At 44.5% G+C, this 25,034-nt stretch overlaps 1 protein-coding gene across 1 annotated transcript in view; it reads left to right on the top strand.

The window, feature by feature from the left end:
- The window catches only part of DCP1A (decapping mRNA 1A), a 54,594-nt gene extending 29,868 nt beyond the window's left edge, over window positions 1–24,726 (top strand). Inside the window, exons 5-10 of the mRNA XM_029916887.1 lie at window positions 1,372–1,510; window positions 6,747–6,860; window positions 16,298–17,050; window positions 18,937–19,002; window positions 20,289–20,507; window positions 20,792–24,726. Coding sequence (XP_029772747.1) covers window positions 1,372–1,510; window positions 6,747–6,860; window positions 16,298–17,050; window positions 18,937–19,002; window positions 20,289–20,507; window positions 20,792–20,872 — 1,372 coding nt within the window. The 3' untranslated portion in view covers window positions 20,873–24,726. The remainder of the gene's footprint in view (window positions 1–1,371; window positions 1,511–6,746; window positions 6,861–16,297; window positions 17,051–18,936; window positions 19,003–20,288; window positions 20,508–20,791) is intronic.
- Window positions 24,727–25,034: the final 308 nt, after the last annotated feature.

Raw genomic sequence — 25,034 nt, 5'->3', positions numbered from 1 at the left:
AAAAAAAAAAAAAAACTCAGAATGAGGGCCACCGGCGTGGCTCAGTCAGTCAAGCATCTGACCTTGAAATCTGTGTCTCCTCTTCTCTCTGCCCCTCCCTCGCTTGCTCTTTGTCTCTCAAAAATAAATAAATAACTATTTAAAAAAAATTTTTTTAATTCAGAATGAGTCTGCTGTTTTAAAAAAAAGTCTGTTTCATATTGTTTAACCCGGTGTTTTAAATAGAAGAACCATGGGAGCTCCTAGGCGGGTCGTTTTAAAGCAGTGAAGGGACACTGAGTCGCCTATTGTCCTGCTTCTGGAGTTCAGAACACAAATCTTTGGCTACTGAGTTGTTTTATTGCCTGTCTTTATCACCATCCAGAACGTTTTCAGCTCATGTGATTACCAAGTTGTGCTGCGCCCATGATATCCTGCGGCAGCTAATCCTGTTCATCAGGGCTGGGATTAAAACCTAAGTCAGTCTTAAAAAGAAAAAGACCCTAGCCCTCTCCATGGCATTCTTAACCCTCAACTTTTCTTGCTTTATTTTCAAGTGCAGAGTTAGCCTAAGCACCAATCAGAGTAAATAGCATTGCTGCAGTCACCCTGACCTCACCACCCACTTGGTGATTTAAAAAAAAAATTTTTTTTATGTTTGTTTATTTTTGAGACAGAGACAGAGTGTGAGCTGCGGAGGGGCAGAGAGACAGGGAGATAGAATCCGAAGCAAGCTCCAGGCTCTGAGCTGTCAGCACAGGGCCCAGTGAGGGGCTCGAACCCACAAACCGTGAGATTATGACCTGAGCTGAAGTCAGATGCTTAATCGACTGAGCCACCCAGGCGCCCCTCACTCAATGAGTTCTGAGGAGAGAATAATGGAAACCTTTGAAGATTCGCTGAAATCTTTATTTTTTTTCCAAGAAGCTTTGCGCTCTCCCCGCCCCCCCTCTCTCTGTCCCTCTCAGTCTCTCCTTTCTTGTCCAGCGTGAGTACAGACTTTCCACAGTGGCTCAGCTGTGCAGCCTACCATTGTCTTGCTGGCCACATCCTTTCTAAAATGTACTTTACCTGGTAGTTTGAGTTTCAGACTTCAAAAAAGAAAGAGAAATAATTTGGTCATTTTTAATGGATCTGCTCCCACCACCTCTAGAAAAGAATTCTGTACTCTGTCCTTCTAACAGTGAGACACATCAGTTGGCATCATTGCACACGAGCTGGTAAAGCCATCAGTTACGTATTCCCAGACAAACTGAGGCCCTGCGTTTGTCTTGGGAGGACAGCGTGCCCTGTGACATTCTTCCCGTATCCTCGGAAGACAAGCCCCAGGAGAGTTCACGGGTTAGATTTTGTCTACAGAAGTCTTTCTAAAACCTGGTTCTCCTCCTCTAGCGTGGTAGAAGAGGAGACACGGCGGTCCCAGCAAGCTGCTCGGGACAAACAGAGTCCCAGCCAGGCCAACGGCTGCAGCGACCACAGGCCCATCGACATTCTGGAGATGCTAAGCCGAGCCAAGGATGAATATGAGAGGGTGAGACTGACGAGAGGACCCAGAGGGGAGGAGGCGGGCGGGGTGTTGGGGGAGGGAGGTGTGGGGGCGTGTGCTGGGGAGGTGACCTCTAGGCCAGCAGAGAGAGCTAGTCCAGAAGGAAAACATGTCTTATGGTTTTTAGCCTAAAAGGGAAAGAAATTTGCTTATCTCAGAGCCCTTGACTTGGTGTGAAAATATAAAATGATCTTTTTCTGTTTCTATAAAAATATTGAAAACGGTCTCACGGTGCAAAAGTTAGCCTGCAGTAGGTAGTTCCGCAGAGTCTCTTGCCTGTTCACCCCCATGGCCTCCTCTGGGGCTTAGGAATGGATCGTAGTCTGATCGTTGGCACCTGCGGACACTGAAGGGTACATTCATGGTCTGCAGTCGATGGTAGGTTTCACAGCCTTCATTAAGCATCATTTGGAATTTTACCCACATGTGAAGCTTTTCTAGAATTCTTTTTTCTCTCTATATATATTTATTGAAAAGTTAAATGATGACATTTTCTTCCTGAAGTTTAATAAAATGGAAATTGTAGTGCATTTGTGAACGTGTTCAATACACCTTAGGAACCGTGCCCCATGCATCAAGCAGTGGACATTTCATTAGTGGTCTTCAAACTGTGGCTTTGGAACTGTCCTGACTCTTCGCTTGACACGGGCACTTGAGAGCCTCACGCGTCATAGGAGGTTTCCACTGCTGCACTTTGTTTCCGTGGAATCCTTACTCTTTACTCATTCGTGATTAAGAACTTTTCTTTTGTTTTTTTGTGTAATCCTCACCTCACCAAAAGTTCCAGGGACAAGGTGTGAAAAGCATTCTCTATGGTGTGTTTCCCAAACAATGCTGCTCTAACACTAGCCTCTGCATAGTTCACAAGTGATCCTAAGAAAGGGCTCCAGTTGGTCAAGTGAGTTCAGGAAACAGGCTCCTCCTCCCTCATTTTCTTGGCTGTGCAGTGCTCAAGACTCTGAGGGGCCTGCTGTCAATACAGTAGCACTGATTCCCAGGTTGACTGAACAACAGAACCATTTTTCTCATATTGCACTTTAGCATCTCAGGAATCTAGTGTTTAGGGAGCAAACTTTGGAAACCGTGCTCTGGAAGGTAGTTTCCTCTAGCAAAGGAAAAGTCCTATTAGAGCCCATGAGAAGTTTCGAGTTGTATCAGATTCCTCAGTGTCTCATAGAAAATTAGGAGGAATTTACAGATCTCTGAAAATTAATACAGGAAAAGCAGTCATCTCCATCTACGTGGATTCATGAATACTTAGGAACTGGGTGAGAATAAACTTCAAGAATAATTTACTGTGCTTATTAGGTCACCTTATATTCCCCCACGTCCCCTCTCATATGCTAATGAGATCTGATTAGCTACATAGATGCCTTGTTCTGTTTTTATTGAGTCTGATAGCAGGTAACCAATGAATCCAGGGCTCTGTCACGCATTCCTAGTAATGCTTAGATCACAGTGCCACACGGGACAGAAAGTATAGGTGCTGCACACCAGGGCCGGTGCTCTAGGAGGTGGCCTGGCTTACTCAGGCCAAGAAGCAAGTAGCCACAAAATGAAAGAAGGAACAGAGCCTTTTTTTTGTCCACAAAGCCGTTAAGGAACTGTAGGTCAAGCAGGCAATCTGAAAACGTGACACATTGCAAAATGCGAGGATATGGAGAGCCCAGTAATTACCATTGCATAATAAAGAAAATTCCCCCATGCCATGGAATAAGTAAAATAACGTCTATGCCCAGATTAAAACAAAACCTTTGGGAATTTTGTTAAATCTTTGGTACTTCCTTTTTATAATGCATTCTTTCTGGTTTTGAAAACTATCTGTGAATAGGTGGAACTTCCTGAAAGAGCAGTTTTGTTTCATGTCTGCACTTGCCTGTCAACTAACCAAATGGAGTTGGTGTTCACAGCGACCCATGAACACACAGCCGAGTGTAAGCATGGGCGCGCTCAGCTGCTGCGCAGCTCCAGATGGCCTTGTGTCTGTCTGCAGTAGAGACTTAGAGTCAGTCAAGGGCAGGGGTGCAAGCCACGCCTCAGTAATGGGATGTAATCCCAATCCCAAATCTCCCCAGCCCGCTGTGTGTCGTTCCGTGAATGAAATTCCACACGGTGGGGTGAAGAGTTTATAGTAGAGACTGTCAGGAAATAAAAACTGCCTGTAATGAACATTTTCTCCTCAAGTCCTGAAGTTTGTTTAACCAACTTACCTTTCTTAAAGGTAAGAAACGGGGGCGCCTGGGTGGCTCAGTCGGTTGAGGGTCCAACTTTCGCTCAGGTCATGATCTCACAGTTCATGAGTTTGAGCCCCGCATCAGGCTCACTCCTGTCAGTGTGGAACCCACTTTGCGTTCTCTGTCCCCCTCTCTCTCTGCCCCTCCCCTACTTATACTCTCTCTAAAAAAATAAAACATTAAAAAATAATAATGATGAAGGTAAGAAAGATAGCTAAAGCCGCAGTCCTTTACAGCTGCCCCTTACCAGGTTGCTTCTAGCCACAGGAATAATCCTGGATTTTGGTAAGAGGTTGTTTGTATTTCATATTTAAAGATTAGAGTAAAAGAAAAGAACATAATCCCACCACCTAGAAACAATCACTGATGAAACTTTGTATTCTTCCAAAAGTATGTGTAAGTGTGTCCCGGTGTGTGTGGTATGTTTCTCTACACTAGTTTTATTAACTAGTTTTAAAAGTTGCTTTTTTTTTTTTTTAACTCTTTTATAACCAGTTTTTTCCCAGAGTAATACCTTTATGACAGTAGCTATTTATTCATCTCACAGAGAGTCCCTGTGAGATCTTTTGGTAGAATGAAAATTTTTTGAAAAAAATAAGTGATATTAATAGCTGCGTATTTTTCCTTCCATGCCTTACATAAACAATATTTTGTTTTTTTCTAATTTTCTTAAGAACTCAGAAATAGATCCTGTGGCTAAGTCTTCACATTCAGCATTTTTCTCTTAAGAAATGCTATTTGGAATATAACTGGTAGGTCAAAGGATTTTGTCATTTTTACCGGTTTAACCAAATATTATAATAAAATTACCTTCCAGAAAGTTTGTTTTGATTGTCCATTTCCCCCAATGTATACAAATACCAAGTGTCATATACTCAGTAAACCTTCCAGGAACGTCCCTGCACATGGATAAAAGAATGTCTGAAGTTCTGGAGACATTTGCAAGTGCAGCCCATCTTGTAGTTCATGTTGAGTTAAGTGTAGGAGACTCATCTGCTCCAGAAACCACATTGACCCTGGGAACGCATGCGGCGGGCCAGGTGGCAGTGATGCAAACCGAGCCTGGCCTTGCATCAGAGCCCTTTGTAGCTCAGCTCCAGCCAGTTGTTGCAAAGGTGCCCACCTTCTCTCCAAAAACAGCAAGCTGGGATTTTTATGTGAAAACTCCCAATTTTGAAAATGTTTCTGAACATTGTATACCTTCTGCTCTAGGAACTTGTTATGAACAATGTTTTGAGCTTTTCTCTGATACAGTTAAATTCCAAGCATTCTCCATAATGTGTTAGTATATGTTGATGGTGGTGTTGCACAAAAGGGTAGAAAATAAGATATTTCATAGGCAGGTGAAATAGTTGAAGGCGGTTAAGAAGTACAGACGTTCAGTTATAAAATGAGTAAGTCATGGGGATGAAAAGTACAGCACAGGGAATATAGTCAGTAACGTTGTAGTAACTTTGTATGGTGACCACACTTGACTGAACGAGCCCCATATGATATGTAGAATTGTCTAATCACTATGTTGTGCATCTGAAACCAATATAACATTGTATGTCAACTATACTTGAATAATAGATGTTTTTAAAAATACATTTCATGGACTGTCTCGGGCTGTTTTCACCTCTATCTAAATGGATAGCACTGAAAAGAAGATGTTATAAGGATTAAGTCCTTTGAATAGAATAAATGCATTTTAGTCATTCATTTAACATTGGAGTACCTAACACTACTAATTTAGCACATGTACTGATTCTCTGCTATCAAAATTAATCTGTCCCTGGACTGAAGTTGGGGGCTTTTTTGGTTTGTTTTTGTTTTTGTTTTTGTTTTTTTAAATCTGGTCTCCTGAGTGTTCTAAACTGTTTCTGGTGTCCATTTTGATATGGGTAATGGCTCACATAACCCAAATACAACTTCAGTTCCTAAGAATTGATCATTCTGTGCCCACCTGGTGATCTGTTTTTAGGGTTCTCTTTAAAACTTTTCACTTTTGGTGTTACATATGCGTTAACAGGAATTTTAAAACATTTAATGACTGTCATCTGTGGTAGTGATGTTTAGAGATCTTTTTAGTTTAAGTTTAAAGAGTATACAATGATTTCAGCCAGTAGTGTTGGGATCAGTTGGCCATCCATATGCAAGAAAAGAAAAAAATAATAACATAAATGTAACACATTATACAAAAATCAACTCAAAATGGATCCTAAATCTAAATGTGAAACCACAAAAATTTAGAAGAAAAATACAGTTACCATATGACATAGGAATACCCCTACTAGGTATTTACTCTAGAGAAATGATGCTTTTGTACACACAAAAACCTGTACATGAATATTTATATGTATTAGCTCTATTTGTAATTACCAAATACTGGAAACAGCACAAATGACCTCCTGTGGGTGAGTGTTTCATGAGGCCGTAATGTGGTCATAGTGGAGTGCTACTCAGCAGTAATAAGGAATGACCAATACCACAACAGCTTGGGTGAGACTCAGAAATACCATGCTAAGTGAAAGAAGCCACCATTCCATTTTTTATGCCATTCTGGAAAAGACAGCTATTGCAACAGAGAACAGATAACTAGTTTCCAGGAATGGAGGGAGCATGTGATTGCAGTAGGACAACACGAGAGGTTTTGGGGGCATAATAGAGCTATTTTATATTTCACATCCTGCTTGTGGGGACAGGTGCACAGAATTGTATGCCCCCCAAATTTCACCATATGTTAAAAAATAAAATCGAAAAGAATATGTGATAAAGTAAGAACAGTTTTCCTTGAAAGGAATATAAAAACAATTGTCACACTATTGTCTAAAATCAAGTGGTCAACTTTCTAGAAATTTTATAAGTTATTTACTTGAGGGTCCAAAGCAAAACATTTGGGGGAATTTTTGCTTGTTTTTAAAATATCATTGCTGATAACCTCAAATGTGTTGTGAGCCAAATAATAGGAAACTCTTCACATGATATACTTTTCCTTTTAATTTCAGAACCAGATGGGCGACTCCAATATCTCCAGCCCTGGGTTACAGCCAAGCACTCAGCTCTCCAATCTGGGAAGCACCGAGACTCTAGAAGAGACGCCATCTGGGTCACAAGATAAGGTTTGTACAGCTAAAGCCTCAGCTTTGCCCAGGGTAACAAAACACAGAGTAATATTTTGTAAAAGTATCAATGCGGTACAAATGCTATTTGTTATTTACCTGTCAGGGTGGATACCTACAGCAACAACATGGTCACATCTACTCCTGTCATTTGCCCAGTCTTTCCATCTGGATTTTGCAGAAGCCTCCACTCTGGTTGTAGAGCTTTTGCCACTGCCACTCCCTTCCCTGCTCCTCACCCGGCAGCCAGAGTAATCCTGATAAGCCAGAAGTCAGATCACGGCATCCCCCTGCTTAAAACTGCCCAGCGGTGTCCCATCTCCCTCGAATAAAAGTCCGGGCCATGCCGCTGGTCCACCAGGCCCATCCTGGTCTGGCCTCCTGACCCCGGCCTCATCTCTTACTCTCTGCCTTGTTCACTTGGCCCAGCCTTCTTGGCCCTTCTGTGTTTCCACAAATGTGCTGGGCTTGCTCCTGGCTCAGGACAGGCCTTCGCCCTCATTCCCTTAGCCTGGAGTACTTTCCTCCCAGATAGGGCTTGCGCCCTTTCTTCCTTCAAATCTCTAGCATTCTCAATGAGGTGAGGCCTTCTCTGGTCCACCCTGTTTGAAACAACCCTTACCCCTGTCCTGCCGTGCCTGGTTTCTCCCTAAAGCTTCACCAGCTAACCTGGTTTGTGGTTGTGTCACATCCCCACCTGAATGTAAGCTCTGTGGGGGCAGGCACGTTGGCTGCCTGTTCTCTGCCATATCCTCCACACTTAGCATTGTAAATATTTGCTGACTAAATTAGTTTTCTTTATAGCCAGTGGCTTGATAAATGAACAGATACCAAGTAAAACCCATAGTTTTTTAATTAAGCTTTTTATTTTGAGACAATTATAGATTCACATGCAGTTATAAGAAGTAATACAGAGGGGCACCTGGGTGGCTTAGTTGGTTAAGCGACTCTTGACTCCAGCTGAGGTCATGATCTCATGGTTCCTGAGTTTGAGCCCTGCCTGGGGCTCTGTGCTGTCAGATTGGGATTCTCGTTCCCTCTCTCTCTGCCTCTACCCCCCTGCCTGTGTGCACAAATGTGCACACGTTCTCTCTCTCTCTCTCAAAATAAACTTAAAAAAAAACAAAGACATACAGAAAGATCCTATTTCTGTATGTACCCTTTACCCGTTTCCCCTCTGATGACAGCTTGCAAAATACAGTATCACAACTAGGATACTGATAAAATCTACCCCTCTAGTTCACATTTCCTCAGTTTTATTCATACTCATTTCCATGTATATGTGCAGGTCTGTATTTCTGTGCAATTTTCTGTCACACGTAGCTCTGTACATCCACCACCGCAGTCAGGCTACCGGAGACTTCCACCAGCACGCGGATCCTCCGCCCTGCACTTGTATTCTCACACTGACCCCCCCGCCATACTCCCTGCCTTTTCCTCTCCTCCCATCCTGAACCCTGGCAGCCACGAATCTGTCCCCAGTTCCTTAAGTCATTTCAAGAATGTTATGTAAATGGAATGACACAGAAAGTTTTGGGATTTTTCTTTCTTCATTTAGCATGATTTCATTGAAATTATTAAGTTTATCAATAGTTTGTTCCCTTTTACTCTTCCACCCAGTCAAGTAGAGGTACCAGAATGTGTTTGACCGTTTCTAACAGTTTGCCTGTGGAAGGACATCTGGGTAGTTGTCAGTTTTCAGCTGTTGCAAATCAAACTTCTGTGAACATTGGTGTACAGGTTTTTGTACAGAAATTTCCATTTGTCTAGGATAAATGCCCAAGAGTGCAGATATTGGGTCATTTGGTAATTTCATGTTTTAGTTTATTAAGAAACTGCCATAGTGTTTTCCAGAAAGGCTTTACCATTTTACATTCCCATCAGCAATGTATCCATAATGTTTTTATATATTTAGATGATAATTTAAGCCAGTTTTTTATACTACATTCCCATGCTCCATTTTTACCGTATTTGCATTTAGTCCTGAAGGTCAAACATATATTAAAAACTGTGCTATATAAAATTTAATTTTTACAAAATATATTTTGAGGGAGAGAAGGACCAGGGTGCCTGTGCTCCTTCTGGGCTGTCTCATCCGCCCTGAGTGCTCGGTGGGCGGTCACTTCCCTCTCCTTTCTGAATCAGGGGCAATGGGTTCTTGCACTGCCTAACTCCCAGAGTTCTTGTGAGAACCAAATGAGGAGACAGACCCCCCAGAGAACCATTTAGAACATAGACCTTCTTGGGATAAAAGAGGTTTCCTATTGCTGATCAGTACTATAATTCAAACCAGGCTCAGGAAGTCAATTCCTGCTTTCAGACAAGGCAAACACACAGTTCCCGGCGCCCCGCCCAGCGTGCAGAGCCTGGCCTGAGCGCCACAGCAGAGTACCCTCGCGTCTCCAGAGGACAGCAGGTGCCAGGCCACACTCTTCTTGGCTGGATGGGTTTTGGAGCGGGTTGGAGCAACACCTATTACCACGGCCAGGAGAAAGGAGGCAAGGAGGAAATGAGAACTCGCAGAGATTTCCAGGCAGTTGAAAACAATCAAAATGCTTTTAAGCTTTGTTTCTTAGGTTCAGTGGCACCTGGTGTTAGCATTTTTATTGTACAGAAAATCACTCTTCACATGGTAACACAAATTATATAATCATGAGATGAAGGTAGCGTGAATATCAGTATTGTATGTGTGTGAAAACGGAGACCTAGGTTAATTTTTTTTTTTTAATTTTATTTTAAGTAGGCTCCACATCCAATGTGGGGCTTGAACTCACAACCCTGAGACCAAGAGTCACATGCTTTACTGACTGAGCCAGACACCAGCCAGACACCCTGAGACTCAGGTTAATTTTGTAAAACTCTAGCAGCTCTAGGATTTGAACAGTTTCTTACTGGGGTATAATTAATACATAGTATACATATTCAAATCTTAAGTGTAAACCTTGTAACTTTTTACAAATGTAGCTTTTATACACTGTAACTACCACCAAGATCAAGAGTGAGAAAATTTCCATCACTTTAAAAGCAATAAAAACTGAGTTCATATGCCACAAATAGGGCAACTGCAATGAAAAGAAAACAAAATCTTAATCATTAAGTTTAAAGACACTTATTTTTATGCACGGCTTCCATTGTATTATACATTAAAGACTCTTTGTAATAAATTTTCAAGCCAAGTTAATAACAGGAGGAGTATGAAATGGACCCCAAAGAATGCCTTAAGAGCCATAAAACACTGTTCATTGGAAGATGAAGGGAGAGTGTGAGGGGTACATGGTGGCTCAGTTGGTTAAGGGTCCAACTCTTGAGTTCGGCTCAGATCGTGAGTTCACAGTTCATGAGTTCAAGCCCCGCATCAGGGTCTTCTGCACTGACAGGTCAGAGCCTGCTTGGGATTTTCTCTCTCTCTCTCTCTCTCTCTCTCTCTCTCTGCTCCTTCCCTGTTCACACACACTCTTTTTCTCTCAAAATAAATGAACAAAAACAAAAAATGGGAAGATGAAGGAGGACATGAAAGGGAAAATGATGAACTATAGCTGCTCAGCCTGTCAGCAAAAGCCCCGGTGATGGATCTGTGGGCGCACAGGGCTCCGCTGGGCACGCGGAGGGTTGTTCCCTCCCACCAGAATCGTGCTGCTGCTGTTCTTCGTTCTCACGCCCTTCTGAGATCCCAGTTTATAGGTCAAAGTAATCTGGATCTTGTCAGAAGTCATGTGATTGACCCAAATTAGCTTAAATCCATAATGCTCCCCTCCACGCAGACCATGAACTTGTATAGTAACACTGCCACCTGGTGCTGAGGAGCAGACACTGTCACTCCCAATAGTACTAAGGCCATTCCAGTTTCATAATTTACTTACTAAAGTTTAAAATTCCCTTGGGACTATTTCCCTGGTGTGTTTTACATTGCTTTTTGGTTCCTAAATAATACATAGCTTCTGGTGTTCCTAGTACACTGACCAGTCGGCAATCTGACATGGACACCATAGATCCAGACAGAAGCAGGAAATTCCCTAAGTGGCAAGAGCTGTGGAATAGTAAAGCCTAATATAGTATATTCCAATTTGGTGGTGCACATCCTCTTCGTCCCAGAATTCCATTTCACAGGGAGAACAGTGAGACTAACACTTGATGTAAGTGAGGCATTGTGAAACATAGAATCCAGACTTTAAGCATCTTCAGACATGAGGGAAGAAAAAATTCACCTTTTCTGTGGATGCGGTGAGATGAATCCATGAGAAAATAAGCCCAAGTACCAGAGCAGTGCAGCCAGTTTTTCTTGTCCTGGGCAGAAGGTAGAGGGGTCCTCTCAGATGCAGAGACTGTAGAGCTTCTGTGTGGAGAAGCATGCTTTGTTTGCTTGTCTCTTGTGGCTGATTCAGCACCCAGGTACATAGTTCCAAAACTTGGGCACATTTTAACCTGTAGTCACCTCTTAGTTATTCAGGACTTAGATGTACCTCTGTTTTCCAGAAGTCATGACCACTATCCAGTTGATGAGGTAACCTGGACTATACTTACTTGACATCTCAGTGCAGGGGCATATGGGTCAAGAGCATGGGCTTCCTGCTAGCACTGGGTTGGAGTCTGGTTCTGTCGTACTTGGGTGTCGCCTACAAAATGGCAGTGCTGGTAGTGCTGTTCTCACTAATGAGTAGAGTGGTGCGTGCGAGGCACGTAGCACAGGGACTCCCGCACAGTGTGTGTCCTGTCCGTGGTCAGTCTTCTTGCTGTTGTAACTTCCATGTATCCCTTCTTCTGTGAGATTCCCCTGAAACCCTAATGGCTTACCACACGTCCTATTTCAGAGAGTCTGAGAAGTTGTAGGGAGGCTGCATGGAGAAATCTGGAAGCTTTCTGCTGCATTTGTAATCAGGGTTCAGGGCTCTCCAATATGGTTTCTTTTTTTTTTTTAATGTACATTTATTTTTGAGAGAGAGACCACGCAAGTGGGGGAAGGACAGAGATGGAGGGAGATACAGAACTGAAGCAGGCTATCAGCACAAAGCCCAACACGGGGCTCGAACTCAGGAATGGCGAGATTATGACCTGAGCCTAAGCTGGACACTCAACCAACTGAGCCACCCGGATGCCCCAGTTTCATTTTTTAACATGAGGTCAGCTTTCAACCATTAGAAATAACTTTTTTAAGGTTAAGTGTAAAAACATTCAAAATGTACACGCAGGTCATTTTAATTGTTCAAAAGTCCATTTATGTTTCACTAGACAGGTAAAAATTGCTACCTAAATTATGCCATTTTTGAAGTCTAAGGTGTATTTCATGTTGAATTTTCTCCATGTCCTGTTGTTTGATTGCTCCTTTTCTTGTAACAAAAATATTTGTATTCTTACCTGGGAAAGACTCAAGTTTTTACAAAATAGAATAGCCCCAATGTGGTCTGTATTTCTCAAAGCATATATACCCAAATGTTGTTTTGTGTGTTATATACACTAACGTAAAACAGGATGTGGTGGTGAAAATCGCCGTATAATTTGTATTAGTGTAGTTTTCCAGTACTTTTTGCCAAGTCATCTTGACCGTTTTGTCTTAAGCATAATATGTGTAAAAAAGAATTAACCCAACTTAAAAATGGGCAAATGACTTCCATAATCATTTTTTCAAATAAGATCTATAAATGGCAGATATGTTGGCAAGAATGTGGAGAAGTCAGAACCCTCTGGCATCACTGGTAGGAATGTAAAATGGTGCAGCAGCTTTGGAAAACAGTTTGCCAGGTCCTCTGTTCTATTCCTGGGTATATACCCAAAAGAATTGAAAACAAGGATTAAACGGATACTTTATACCGATGTTTGTAGCAGCATTATTCACATCAGCCAAAAGGTGAAAACAGCCCAGGTGTCCGTGCTCAGATGAACGGATGAGCCAGAGGTGGTGTATGCCTACAGATGGAGTATGTGTCAGCCTTTTGAAAAGAAAGGGAATTCCGACACATGGTACAGCGTGGTTGAACTTTGGGGACACTATGCTGAGCAACGTAAGCCAATCACAAAAGGCCAAATATTATATGACTGCACTTAAATGAGGTACGTAGAGTAGGCAAATTCATAGGAACAGAAAGTAGAATAGAGATTAGCAGGGGCTGTGAGTCAGGAAGTAGATGATGGTGGTAGTTCTATAGCATTGTGAATGTACTGACTGCTGCTGAGTTTTACACTTAAATACAGCTAAAATGGTAACTTTGGGTATGTGTAATTTACCATCACTGTCAGAAATGGAGGGAAGGGGTTACGCCTGTTATCATCAGTAGACATTTATGATGCCAGAGATCTAAAAGTGAATAAATCCTAGTGCCCACCTGGGGAGGTGGAACCTATGCATCCCTACTTAGTACAGTGATGTGGCCTGGACACAGAGGACGAGAAGTGTGTCCCAGATGAGAATTCTTTGTCTGTTTTTGAGTTACATTGAATGGATTTGAAATGATACCAGTGAGTTTTAAACAATTATGTCTTTTTTTCTTTTTAGTGTTTCTTTATTTTTGAGAGAGAGAGAGAGAGCGAGCCATGAGCAGGGGAGGGGCAGAGAAAGAAGGCAGCACAGAATCGAAGCAAGCTCCAGGCTCTGAGCTGTCAGCACAGAGCCCAACATGGGACTCGAACTCATGAACTGTGAGATCCTGACCTGAGCCGAAGTCAGACACTTAACTGACAGAGCCACCCAGGTGTCCCAACAGCCATGTCTTTAATGAGTCCTTGCATCAAGGCATGATAGATTTCTAATACTACAGACTCGATAGCCCATCAGGTGATCGTGTTGTTATCTTATATAATGGGAGTATGATATTCCAGAAGGATTTGATTAATTTTTAATATTCTAACATAGTATTTAATGTTTCTTAAACATATGCAAACACAGGTGTATCATGATTGCTAGTAAGACTGTCTAGTGTTCATATAATGATAATAGCCAACTTCCACTTATTAAATGCTTGTTGAGCACCAGATATCATATTGAAAATTTAACTTTCACATTGGCTCTGTGAGAGGTAATTGCCATAATGCCCCCATTTTTCAGATGAGGTAACTAAAAAGACTAATTTTCCCCAGTTAAGCTGGGAATTGAATCTGGGTATCTTTGATTTCAGATCCTAAGCTCTACAACTTTTCCAGAAAGTAAAAACATAAGGAAATTAAGCCATATACAATCTTTTGCAATTTTTTTTTACCTCCACAGTTTATAATAGATGTTAGTGCTGCCTTGTATTTGAAGTGAGATCTGAATCTGGAAAATCCCTTAAAGTGCTAAGAAGTATTGTGACTACAGCGTTATTAATATGGGGGAGGGGGGCCGGGGGCTGGATCTGCCATTTGAGAATCCCTTCATTTGTCCTCATGTCCCATTAACTTGCAAGATACATTCATTACGTTAATTCTCTTTATTGAATATTTTCTAAGAAGAAATGGTTCAGTACGAAATTACAATTTTCAACAACTAGAGGAGTCTTCCGCCTCTTCTCCCCAGCTGTTCCTTTGCCCCGCCTACATTCTCTCACCCAGCAGGTGGTGAGACACCCCACTGGTGCTCCCTTAACTTTGCATCCAGCCCTCACAAGTAAGTGCCCCGCACCCTCACTCCTGGGTACTGGCCTCCTTTCCCCAGTTCCCTCGTCCTCCACCCTGCCCATCCCAGCACTGTCCTGGGTACCTGCAAAACCCGATCCAGGTGTCCCCGCCATCCCCTTTTTAAAGTTCGCATTAAGCTACTTTTGTTTTTAGCAAGGACCTACATCAGTAACTGTTTTGCTGATCAAAAGAAATCCAAAGAGGATTTTTGCTTTTATGAAAAGAGGTAAAAAGTGAGTTGCAGCAAGCCTTTACGGAGGCAGCAGGCACCCTGAACAGGGGGCAGCCCTGCCCAGCCCTTTCCCGGGCATCACACTTAACACCCTGGCATCAGGCGGCCACAGCCTTGACCTGGGTCTGTGAGCACCTGTTAGCAAGATATGTTCTAAGGTATCAGTAAAGCCAAAGAGAGGGGCGCCTGTGTGGCTCAGTCAGTTAAGCGTCCAACTTTGGCTCAGGTCATGATCTCATGGTTCATAGGTTCAAGCCCTGCATCAGGCTCTGCGCTGACAGCTCAGAGCCTGGAGGGGCTTCAGATTCTGTGTGTCCCTCTCTCTCTCTGCCCCTCCCCCACGTATATGTGTGCTCTCTCTCAAATATAAATAAATATTTTTTAAAAATTTTTAAAGAAAATCTGAAGAGGGATTATTTGGGGGCTCTAGAAATACTCAAAATTTTTCTGTATGAATTAATGGTAATTGCTTCTTCACTTTCTGCCATTTTGGCTTAGGAACATTTCCCGGTAACACTCCATCTGCAGATAGCAGGAGAAACCTTTAATGACTTATGACACAGATGCAGCGAACACTTGCCTGGGAAAACCAGCACTTTTTCCTGTAGAACTGTGGTCACACCGCAGTGCCCTCAGCCTTCTGCTTCAGGGGCAGTGTAGTGTCGGGCCTTTATAAGCCTTCTGAGGTACAAAACCATGCTTCAGTGAATTGTCTTTCGCACGTGAACATAAATCTGAGTAACTAAGCAATGCACATGCTTTTGGAATGAAACAGTATGTTGAGGCTGTGTGTGTTTTCAAAGTACTTAGGTTAGTCTCCCCACTGGAGCACAAGCCCTGTCAGGGTCAGGCTTTTTTTTTATCACTTCCTGTTGTGTCCTTGGGGGGCCAGGTCAGAGGAGGCCCTGGCACCCTGCGGGCACTCTGAAAATAAAGGGTCAATGAAGATGTCCATACTGCATGCAGGGATGGTGTGGGAAGCTCAGGCGTGGAAAGCTTAAGTACTCCTCCGCGTCCTCGCAGGGCTGCCGGGAAGCCAGACCACTACGACAGACGCACTCAGCATTCTCAGCCTGACGTGTCTGCTGCCTCAGAAGGCGTGATCTGCTAGTAGGAAGAAGGAATGGCCTGCTATTTTAAAAAATAGTTCACTTTATTTTCTGGTACTTAAGACTTAGTCCTCAGGGTGCAGCGCCTAGCTTTTTATCAAGAACTGTGAAAATAAAGATAGGATTACTTACTCAGCGCTTAGTCCCTTTGTCCTCTTGAGTATTATTTCCTTGCTTGTATTACCTAGATAGGGCAACTAAGCACTATTAACTTTGTAATAAGATCTTTCTCCTTTACATTATATCCCTTTGCCAAGAAAACAAGGTGAATTCTAACAGTATGCCGGGAATCCCTAAAACAATTTTATTACGAATACAGATTTCTACCCACCAGCGTGGGGAGACGGATGCATTTGGCCTTAAGGCCTAGCACATCTTTGGTTTGTTCCATTTCCTTATTTTCAGACTCCTCTATCCTTGCTTCTGCAAACTGTTTTGGTTCATGGGAAAGATGTCTGCTTATACTGGTTTGCAAGAGTTTCTTTCATGGGGCTGTTTGATTTGTTTTTCAGTCTGCTCCATCTGGACACAAACATCTGACAGTGGAAGAGTTATTTGGAACCTCTTTGCCAAAAGAACAGCCAACTGTTGTGGGTCTGGATTCAGAAGAAATGGAGAAGCTACCAGGAGATGCCTCCCAGAAAGAGCCCAGCTCATTCTTACCGTTTCCCTTCGAGCAGTCAGGAGGAGCCCCTCAGTCGGAAAACCTGGGCGTCCATCCTGCTGCGCACCACTCAGTCCAACCTGAAGTCCCCGCCCCGGTGCTGATCACTCCCGCCTCCATCACGCAGTCCAGTGAGAACCAGGCCCCCGGCTACGCCGTGCCGCTGCGCCCTGTGCTCAGTCCGACTCTACCAGCAGAAGCTCCTACGGCACAGGCTCCCCCCAGTTTACCCCGCAACACCACCATGATGCAGGCAGTGAAGACCACGCCGAGACAGAGGTCTCCACTCCTGAGCCAGCCAGTCCCTGAGCTGAGCCACACCAATCTGACTGTCACCCAGAGCCCCTTCAGGGCCCCACTGAGCGTGACAAACACAGCTGGTACCTCGCTCCCAAGCGTTGATCTTCTCCAGAAACTCAGGTTGACCCCACAGCATGACCAAATACAGACACAGTCACTTGGAAAAGGTGCCATGACCCCCGGCTTCTGTCCAGCCGCCGGCCAGCTGGCCACACCTGAGAGCTTCATCGAGCCTGCCCCTAAGACCGCAGCAGCGCGAGCCTCAGCATCCCTCAGCAACATGGTGCTTGCTCCCCTTCAGGTACTGTTGGAGGCTGGGGGGCTCTGCCTGGGTGGTGTGGGGCTCGAGGCCTTGATGTTGACGCCCATGACATAGTGGCTTCGAAGAGACGGCTGTTCGGTACATCTGGGGCTGGAGGACGGGAGACGAGAAGCCCCAGGAATGAACAGCCAGACTGTTTGTACATGGTGTTGTGACTCAGTTCCACTTTCCCAGATTTATCAATTGATAAAAGCTAAAAAGCAGTGTCAGTATTTTCCTGTCAGGGCATGCGTTGTAGGGGGTTTTGTTTGTTTCTGCCTGACAATCCCAGGAGTACCCATTTGACTCAGGACCAGAGAACCAGCTTATCCCCAGTGTTGTCCCATCCCTGGCTCCCGTGCTACCCACTGAATGCCCGCCTTGGGCCACACCGCATCCCAGATTTGGAGATACGGGATCAAGTAAAGCTTCCTAGTGAAACTCATGCTCAGCTGAGATCTGAAGACTCAGTAGAAGTTAGTCAGACCTTCCCTAGGCGTAGAGAAAGTGTTTGAGGTAGGGAAATTTGTGTGTGCAGAGGCCTGGAGATGAGAGCCATTTGCTGAACTTAAAGATCTGTAGTGTGGCTGGGCCGCCTGTGGAAGGAACACCCTTGGAGGTGTAGGTCCTGGCTGAGGAGCCAGGCTTTGTGAACTCTATGAAGGAGTCCCAGGTTTGTTCTCAGAGCCCCAGGGGGCATTTCTAGGGCCTTGAGGGGAGGTGGTGAGCAGGGAAAGAAGCCAGAGTGGGGCCACCGTCAGGAAGGAGGCCAGGCCGGTACCCAGGCTTGAGCTGGGCGTGGACCAGCAGGCTTGTTCACAGGTGTGAGCAGTGGGGTCTGGTGGTCAGTGGGGGCGGGGCACAAAGAAGAGGCTTGTCGCTCAGGGAGGGCTGACGCTGGTGAGCGTGCGAGTCCGCTCTGGCTGCGGTGACGTGTATGAGATCACACAGCTTCTCGAGAGGGGCACAGCCTGTGCTCGAGAGCAGGGTCATTTGCCTTCCAGCATTTCCGTCCTGTGCCCTTTAATAAGAATCCGCAGTCTAAACATTTTACCAAATAATATACAGACGAGCCCATCATAATAATTGTACATGATTTCTTAGTGGACTGTTCAATTCCAGTCCTTTAAAATCTTGCACAGAATCTTGGTTATATTTTTTAATTTCACTTTGGGCCATTTCTGTTGAGGTTCTCTGTAGTATAAGGAGAGAGAATGTTCTAAGAGATTGGTGTCCATCCTCCCCCCGCCCCCGACACACCCCTGCTGCTCCAGAAGCGCAGCCAGCAGCCTTGAACGCTGCCCCCTCCACAGTAACATTCTCAGACCACAAGTGCCTCCTCGCGGGGGACACTTACACACGTGCCCATTTCCATTTCCATTTCATTTAGGGCCTGGAGCTTCACTGAATTCCAGTGTATTTGTTCTACAAAAGAAGTTCTTTGTCTCCCAATGGATGAGGACAAAATGTAGCATGTGGAAGGTGACTCTGCATGAGGACTGTCCAGAGTCGACATTGCCTTGGCAAGGTCTCATGCTGCCAGAACATGGCATCCCTACAGACTCCACAGCACAAATGTGCTTGGGCTGTTTGTTCCCAGCTCTTGGACACAGGTTTCGCTCTCTCCTTAGAGATGCCTTGACGGCTCTGCACACAGCCCCTCTCTTGGGGAACTGAGGGGTCGGAGGCTGTCCCTGAAGTCCTGGCCTCACAGGTGACATATTGGTTACACTGTCACAAGTTGCCGTCAGCCTCTCCCCTCAGGCATCTAGGAGCTAGTTAATGTCTGAACTACTCCTTATTGCTAACATGAGTTTATTCCCAGTTGCTTGGAAATCTTCATGGACATTTGCAGGTCTGTTCATCATTTCTTTTTAACATTGCAGTCTATGCAGCAAAACCAGGATCCTGAAGTCTTTGTCCAGCCTAAAGTGTTATCCAGTGCCATCCCGGTAAGGACCCCCGTTTTCTCTGAAGAACACGTTATATTTAATGTTCTGCGTGCCGTAGAACATTGTGGCTGCACTGGAAAGTTGTAGCTTTCAAGCCTAGAGCCCTCTCAGATGCCCCTCGGAGGCCAGGCTCCCCTGTGGCCCCCGCCGAGTTCATCGCCACGGCCCCCACGGGCTTCCAGTCACCCTCTCTGTACGGATGTCTTCCCTGATGGTACCCAGGGCAGGATCAGCCCCTGGCTGGGCTGGGCGCGCTGTGCGTCAGCCGAGCGCACGCCAGCCTGGTTTCCATGGCGGGGAGATGCTCTTTGCCCTGGAAGAGCTATGATGCCCTGGTCAAGGGTACCGGCTGTGCTCCAGGCTCTCATGGGTCCCCATGGCTGTAACGACAGAGCCTCCTGGGCCTGCGCACTCTGTCCTTTGCTTGTTCTCTCCTGCTTCACTTTTTAGAAGTTGTCCCCACCCTCCATTACCTGCCAGCCTCAAAGTGCACACTTATTTTTTTCAGTTTCTAAACTTCTACGTCCCCATTTGCCTTTGAGCCTTTATGCCTCTCAGGTCTCAGAACTTCACCTGCAGCCAGCTCCTGACGGGCGGTGTGGGGCCTTCCCTGCACCTCCCCCTGCTGTGTGGGGGTCCGCAGGGGTGCGCCGCCCCTACCTGGAAGCCCAGACCCCAGCAGCCACATGCCTAAAACCGTGGCGGTTTATAAATGAGGGGGTCACACATAGGAGAAAGAAGTATAGGTGTCTGTTGATTGTATCAACTGTGGGAATTACTAAAAATGTTGATTATTCCTGGCTTAGTGGATTCTGATGGTTAGCCATCATTAGCATAGAAGCACATCTAAATGGGAGTAGATGTTCGTTTCATTTGTAAGAGGTGTATCTTTGATATCTGTACTGGTATAATAAATACATCAAACACTACAGAAAAAACTAATGCTTCATGTAACTGGATTTTTTTTACCCTCCCCCCCCCCCTTTTTTTGACGAAGAATGTAAGTAATAAGATGCAGGTGTTTTATGAGTTTTAACACACATATATTCCTTTCCAGTCAAGATATGTAACATTTCCATCACCCCAGAAAGTTCCCTCTTGCCCTCTTCCAGTCATTCCCCTGCTGCCCATATAAAGCTTTACGTGTTTAATTACCATAGGATTGTTCTTACTGTGCATCCCTGGCGTGGTCCTGTCTCCTTTGTGATGATCAGAACTCGCATCCCAGTAAGTGGCCCTTCGTCCTTCAGCTAACACGCTTTGCTCACGACCGTTGTCCCCTGCAGGCCGCAGGTCCCACGCTGGTCACTGCAACAACCATGGCAGTGTCCTCAGTCCTGCTGTCACCCAGTGTGTTCCAGCAGACAGTAACAAGGTCCGCAGACCTCGAGAGGAAGGCCAGCGCCCCCTCTCCCCTGACTGTTGGAACATCAGAAAATCAGAGAAAGCCTTCCATTATTCTCAGCAAGTCTCAGCTCCAGGATACACTAATACATCTCATAAAGGTACGTAGGACATCAGCAGAGTCTTTAAACTTTCATTCTTTAATTTAAAAAAAATATGAAAGTTCTTCTTAGAAAATCAGTTCATAAAGTAAATTCAAGCCTGGCCAGGAGTAACGTTTCTCTCTTTCGGAGCATACACTCCTAGCGGAAAAGTGACTGAGTGGATCCCGGAGTATCGATTGCAGCGGTCTCCGGGCGGTGGGATTCTTTGGGTAATTAGTTCTACAGATCGTTTATACAAGTAAGTTCTCCTGAGGTAAACGAAACATTGCCGTCTCTTCCAGAACGACTCCGGCTTCCTCAGCACTCTTCACGAAGTCTACTTACAGGTTCTGACCAAGAACAAAGACAACCACAACTTATGACTGGAGCAGAATAAATCGAAGGCAGAATATCGACCTCAGAAACAAATAGGCCTCATCATGGAAACTTCTAACCAGAACTTTAAGTTGTGAGAATCCTGAAATTGAGCCTATGAGAAAGAGACTCATTCCTTAAGAATGTTTTCCAAGTGACGTTCTCAGTGATAATGGAGGTTTCACTGTGAAGCATCACCAGCAGACCTTTGTTTTGACAAAAAAAACAAAAAAAGACCATTGTGTTAAAGTTGTGTGGGTGTTTTCATCAGCTCTAAGAAGGATGTGAAATTAGGATTTTGATTTTCAGCTTGCTTTCACTTTCAAGGTCTTAGGGAGGAGGGGTCACCAGCCTTGCCACAGAGTTCAGCCCCGCTGCCCGCACCCCTTCCCCTGCTCCTCCCCGCCCCCCCAAACTCGAGCCTTGGGCTGATAGTCAAGTTCTGAACAGAGCAGAAGTCCACTCTGTACAAAGTAGCTTTGAGTTTGAAGGGTCAGAATTTAAGTTGGCAAATTAAGACTGATTTGTTCAAGTGAAGAATATTTTATATGAATGCCCCATCTGGGCCTTAAAAGTTCTGAAATTTCTCAGTTGTGTTTTGTTTCTAAGTGTCCCAGTGCTGCCGCACAGCGGCTCCCAGGGCAGTGACACCATGGGATGGGGCCCCGCCAGGCCCCGTGACGTGTGGGAGTCCCATGTCACACCTTCGAAGCAAAGGCTGGGGCTGGTAAAGACCCAATGCGATCAGAAACCTTCACTTTACGTTAAACTCTTGAGTGGTTTGGAAAATGTTAAATTTTGTGTGAAGTGTAGCCTTATTTTCCTTTTCTGTCTAAACACAGAAATCATTGTTGATTGTTTTCCTTAACACTTTGACAAAAGGACCAGTGGACCAATCTAACAAAGCCATTCTGGTTCCATTCCTCGAGTCTACTGAGGTAGTTTTAAAGCTATGCAGAAAAGGGAGCTGTTACTCACACTGCCCTTACTTTGTTGTAGAATAAATATGGAGGTAAAAACAAAGTGTGCAACTCGGAACTTTACCAATGTATTCCTAGGCTGTGAGTACGTGTGCAGCCCAAAGTGTGAAAATATGTAAAGATGCTTTGTTATGCTGCTATTGACCTGCCATGATTTATATTTATTCTTTTATGGCATGTAATGGTGATTAGTAATATTTTAATGTAGACTTTGATTTATTTCAGCAATAGTAATTTTAAGATACTCTTTGAATGAAAGTGTCTTCGTTTCTATGATACAGATCATTTTGTAGTATTTAACCAATTAAGATGCACTGCTTACTTTCTGAGCACTATTTAATGATGGGGTAAAAACCCAATTGGCTCAACCAGCTAGCATAAGGATTAGCTGTGAATAATGCTGATGGACGTGATGGTCCCTCGGGAACAATCATTTAAGCTTTAATGGTAACTCAATCATAAGTCTGTAGATTTTTTTTTCGTAGCTGAGATTTTAGAAAATTACTTGTGAATGACATGTTTTAGTTTGGTTAGTTCTTTTTTAGCATAAAGAATACCTTGATTTTGTTGATCTAAACATGCTTCCTGGGCAACTTTTGTGCTTGTCAATTTAGCGTCTTCTCTTCTCTTCCCAGTTACTTGTGAATTGTGCAAGTGTCAGGGAAGCTCATAGGTTCTCATACTCCACTGGGAATAGTTTGTTTTCAAAAGTAGTGTGTAAATTCAGCAACCACAAATGAATTGCTCATCCGTCACCCAGGAAGGAGACCGGTCAAGTAGGATATGGGGTGTTACAGGAGGAGATGGTGGCGGGGGGGGGGGGGGGGGTGACTCCAGAAACAGGTTTTCTCAGAGGAGCGGTTTGATCACACCCCCAGCGTACCTTCAGTGGGCTTTGGTACGTGGAAGAATCAAGGGATTCTTGTTGTAATAGGCATTTGACTTGAAATGATTTGAGTATGTATAATATCATGTGAGAGTTAAGAGCGACTTTCCTAAAGAGGGTCTGCAATCAGATCTGTTAATGTTCACCCTTTAATCCAAGCAAGGAATATGTTAGAAAAGAGAATCTATGATAAGGTTTCCTTAGTGGGAAAATAAACTTTTAAGTGCCCAAGTCATGGAGACTTGAAAAGGGTAATTACGGCGGTTTTCAACTCCCAGATTTACATATGATTAACTTAAAATTCAGAAGCCAGAAGTTCACCATCATGATTACCAGGAAGTTCAAGCCAGAATGAGTCCCTAGAAAAGCCAGGCCAAGCCTGAACAGTCACAGTTGGATGACCCTGGCCCGGAAGTCACAGCCCAGTTGCCTTACTCCTCGGTCACACTCACTCCCTAGAACCTAATGCTGGCTTAGGTTGCATGTTTACATTGCTGCAGTGACTTCACGGGAACCTTCATTTCAAACCTTAGTTAAGTCAGATTGGACATCGAAACACAGATGCTTCTAGCTAGTTCTGCATTTCGGCCACCGTGTCCATCCATGCGCCCACCCCGAGCCCCAGTGGGGGCCCTGCTCTCGTGCTGTAGTTAACAGTGTGCCCTTGGATGGACTCCTGCACCTCCCTGACAGCCTTGTTCCTTTAAGGCAGAAGCCCCGCCTCATCGTGCGTCTCTCCAGAGTTCCTAAGGTGGGACTTTGAATCCTCAGTTTCCAAGTGACTGTCAGTGTCAGGAGAAGCCTCTCATGCTGTCTGCATGGGAGTGTGTCCACAGCTCGCCTTCCAAGGCTTTTCGGCAGCCGTCTCAGAATGGGGTTTTGCAAAGAGCCCAAGTCGACTTGGGTTCTCTGCTGAAGGCTGCACAGACCTAGTTTAGAATGTGTCCAGCCCGATTTTGCATGTCAAGCATCTGTTCTTTTTCTGCCTATGTATCTTTGTAAGAACTAGAAACCCTATCAAATCCTGTACTAGGTAAATATTTTTAAACCGTGCAGCTTTACTATTCTTATCCCCCACCCCCAAGAATGTAGTTTGACGTTTTCTCATTGGGTAGTAGAGGCCATAACTGCCATTGTATTACTAATGATGCAACATGAAATTGAAGGTGCCTAACTGCTTAAAAAACAAAATCAGCCATCACACAGTAACCGGGCAAAGCGCAGAAACAGGAATGAGAGATGGCACAGGCACAGGGCGCCCAGTCCACGTGAGGGAGGACAAGGATTCACGGGACAGGCGACCTGCATTCTTGCTGCATATTTGCTGCTGAGCACGTGTTTCTTTCTTACCTATCTTTGGTTTTCTTCGGTTGTGTTCACAGTACCTTCTGGAACCAAGAGTGCCCTGTGTTTTCAGGTGTATAAAATGTTAAGATCTAAACCAGGTAAAGCAACTCACACAGCTGTTTAAAAGCTGTGCTTGAGAACATATCCCTGAGTGGGCCGGGGCCTCAAGGAGCCAGTTTTCCAGCAAATTCAGCAGGAGAGATGTGTGCAATGTTTCACTCGGTTTTGTATTTGACATCTTCATTTGAAATGCTAATGCAATATCGTTCACTTTGAATGGGGAAAATGCAGAAGTGTGTTTCCCTTTTATCTGTGTGATCCTTAAGAAATGTGTTTTTAAAATATGTGTTCTAAATGGTTTTTTATTCTGTATTACTGCTTTGGCCATGTGGCTCTCGTGACTTTCCGTGTACCAGAGTCTCCGCTCCCCGGAGCGAGCAGCTCTGGGATCACAGCAAGGGTTTTGTTCCGTGAGCGAGCACAGTGCTGCATCGTTAACATTTTTAATGGTATGGGTTTTATACCATCTGTGTATGTTTGCAAATGTTAAGTTATTACATGTTTTCAGATGAGCATTTTTCATCCTAAATTTTATATGTTTGCAAATATATTTTTTTAATAAAAGTTCAAAACCAAGTTTTAGCACCTACTACAGTTCAGTTGTGTTTTTTATTTATAGAAGTGGAACTTCTGAATGAGTTGCTACCCTTTGCCAGAGGCTCACACTGGTGACATGGGTTAAGGTGAGAACAAAGCTGCCAGAGAAAAGCCTTTGTCTGCCTGTTTCCAGCCAGGGCCCGGCCAGCTGGGCCACAGGCCACCCGGGCTCCTGGGTGTGAATCCTGGCGGCTGAATGAGCACCTCCTTCCCTGGTAGCTAAACAAAGTGTGTAACTTAGGTGAGTAGACAGCTAAAGAATTTCATTTACTCTGCTGTGACTTCCCCAGATACAGGGTA

This window comes from Suricata suricatta, chromosome 12 (genome assembly GCF_006229205.1).
Source record: "Suricata suricatta isolate VVHF042 chromosome 12, meerkat_22Aug2017_6uvM2_HiC, whole genome shotgun sequence".
Lineage (NCBI taxonomy): Eukaryota > Metazoa > Chordata > Mammalia > Carnivora > Herpestidae > Suricata > Suricata suricatta.
Note: the sequence above shows the minus strand (reverse complement) of the source record. Positions and strands in the feature narration are given on the sequence as shown.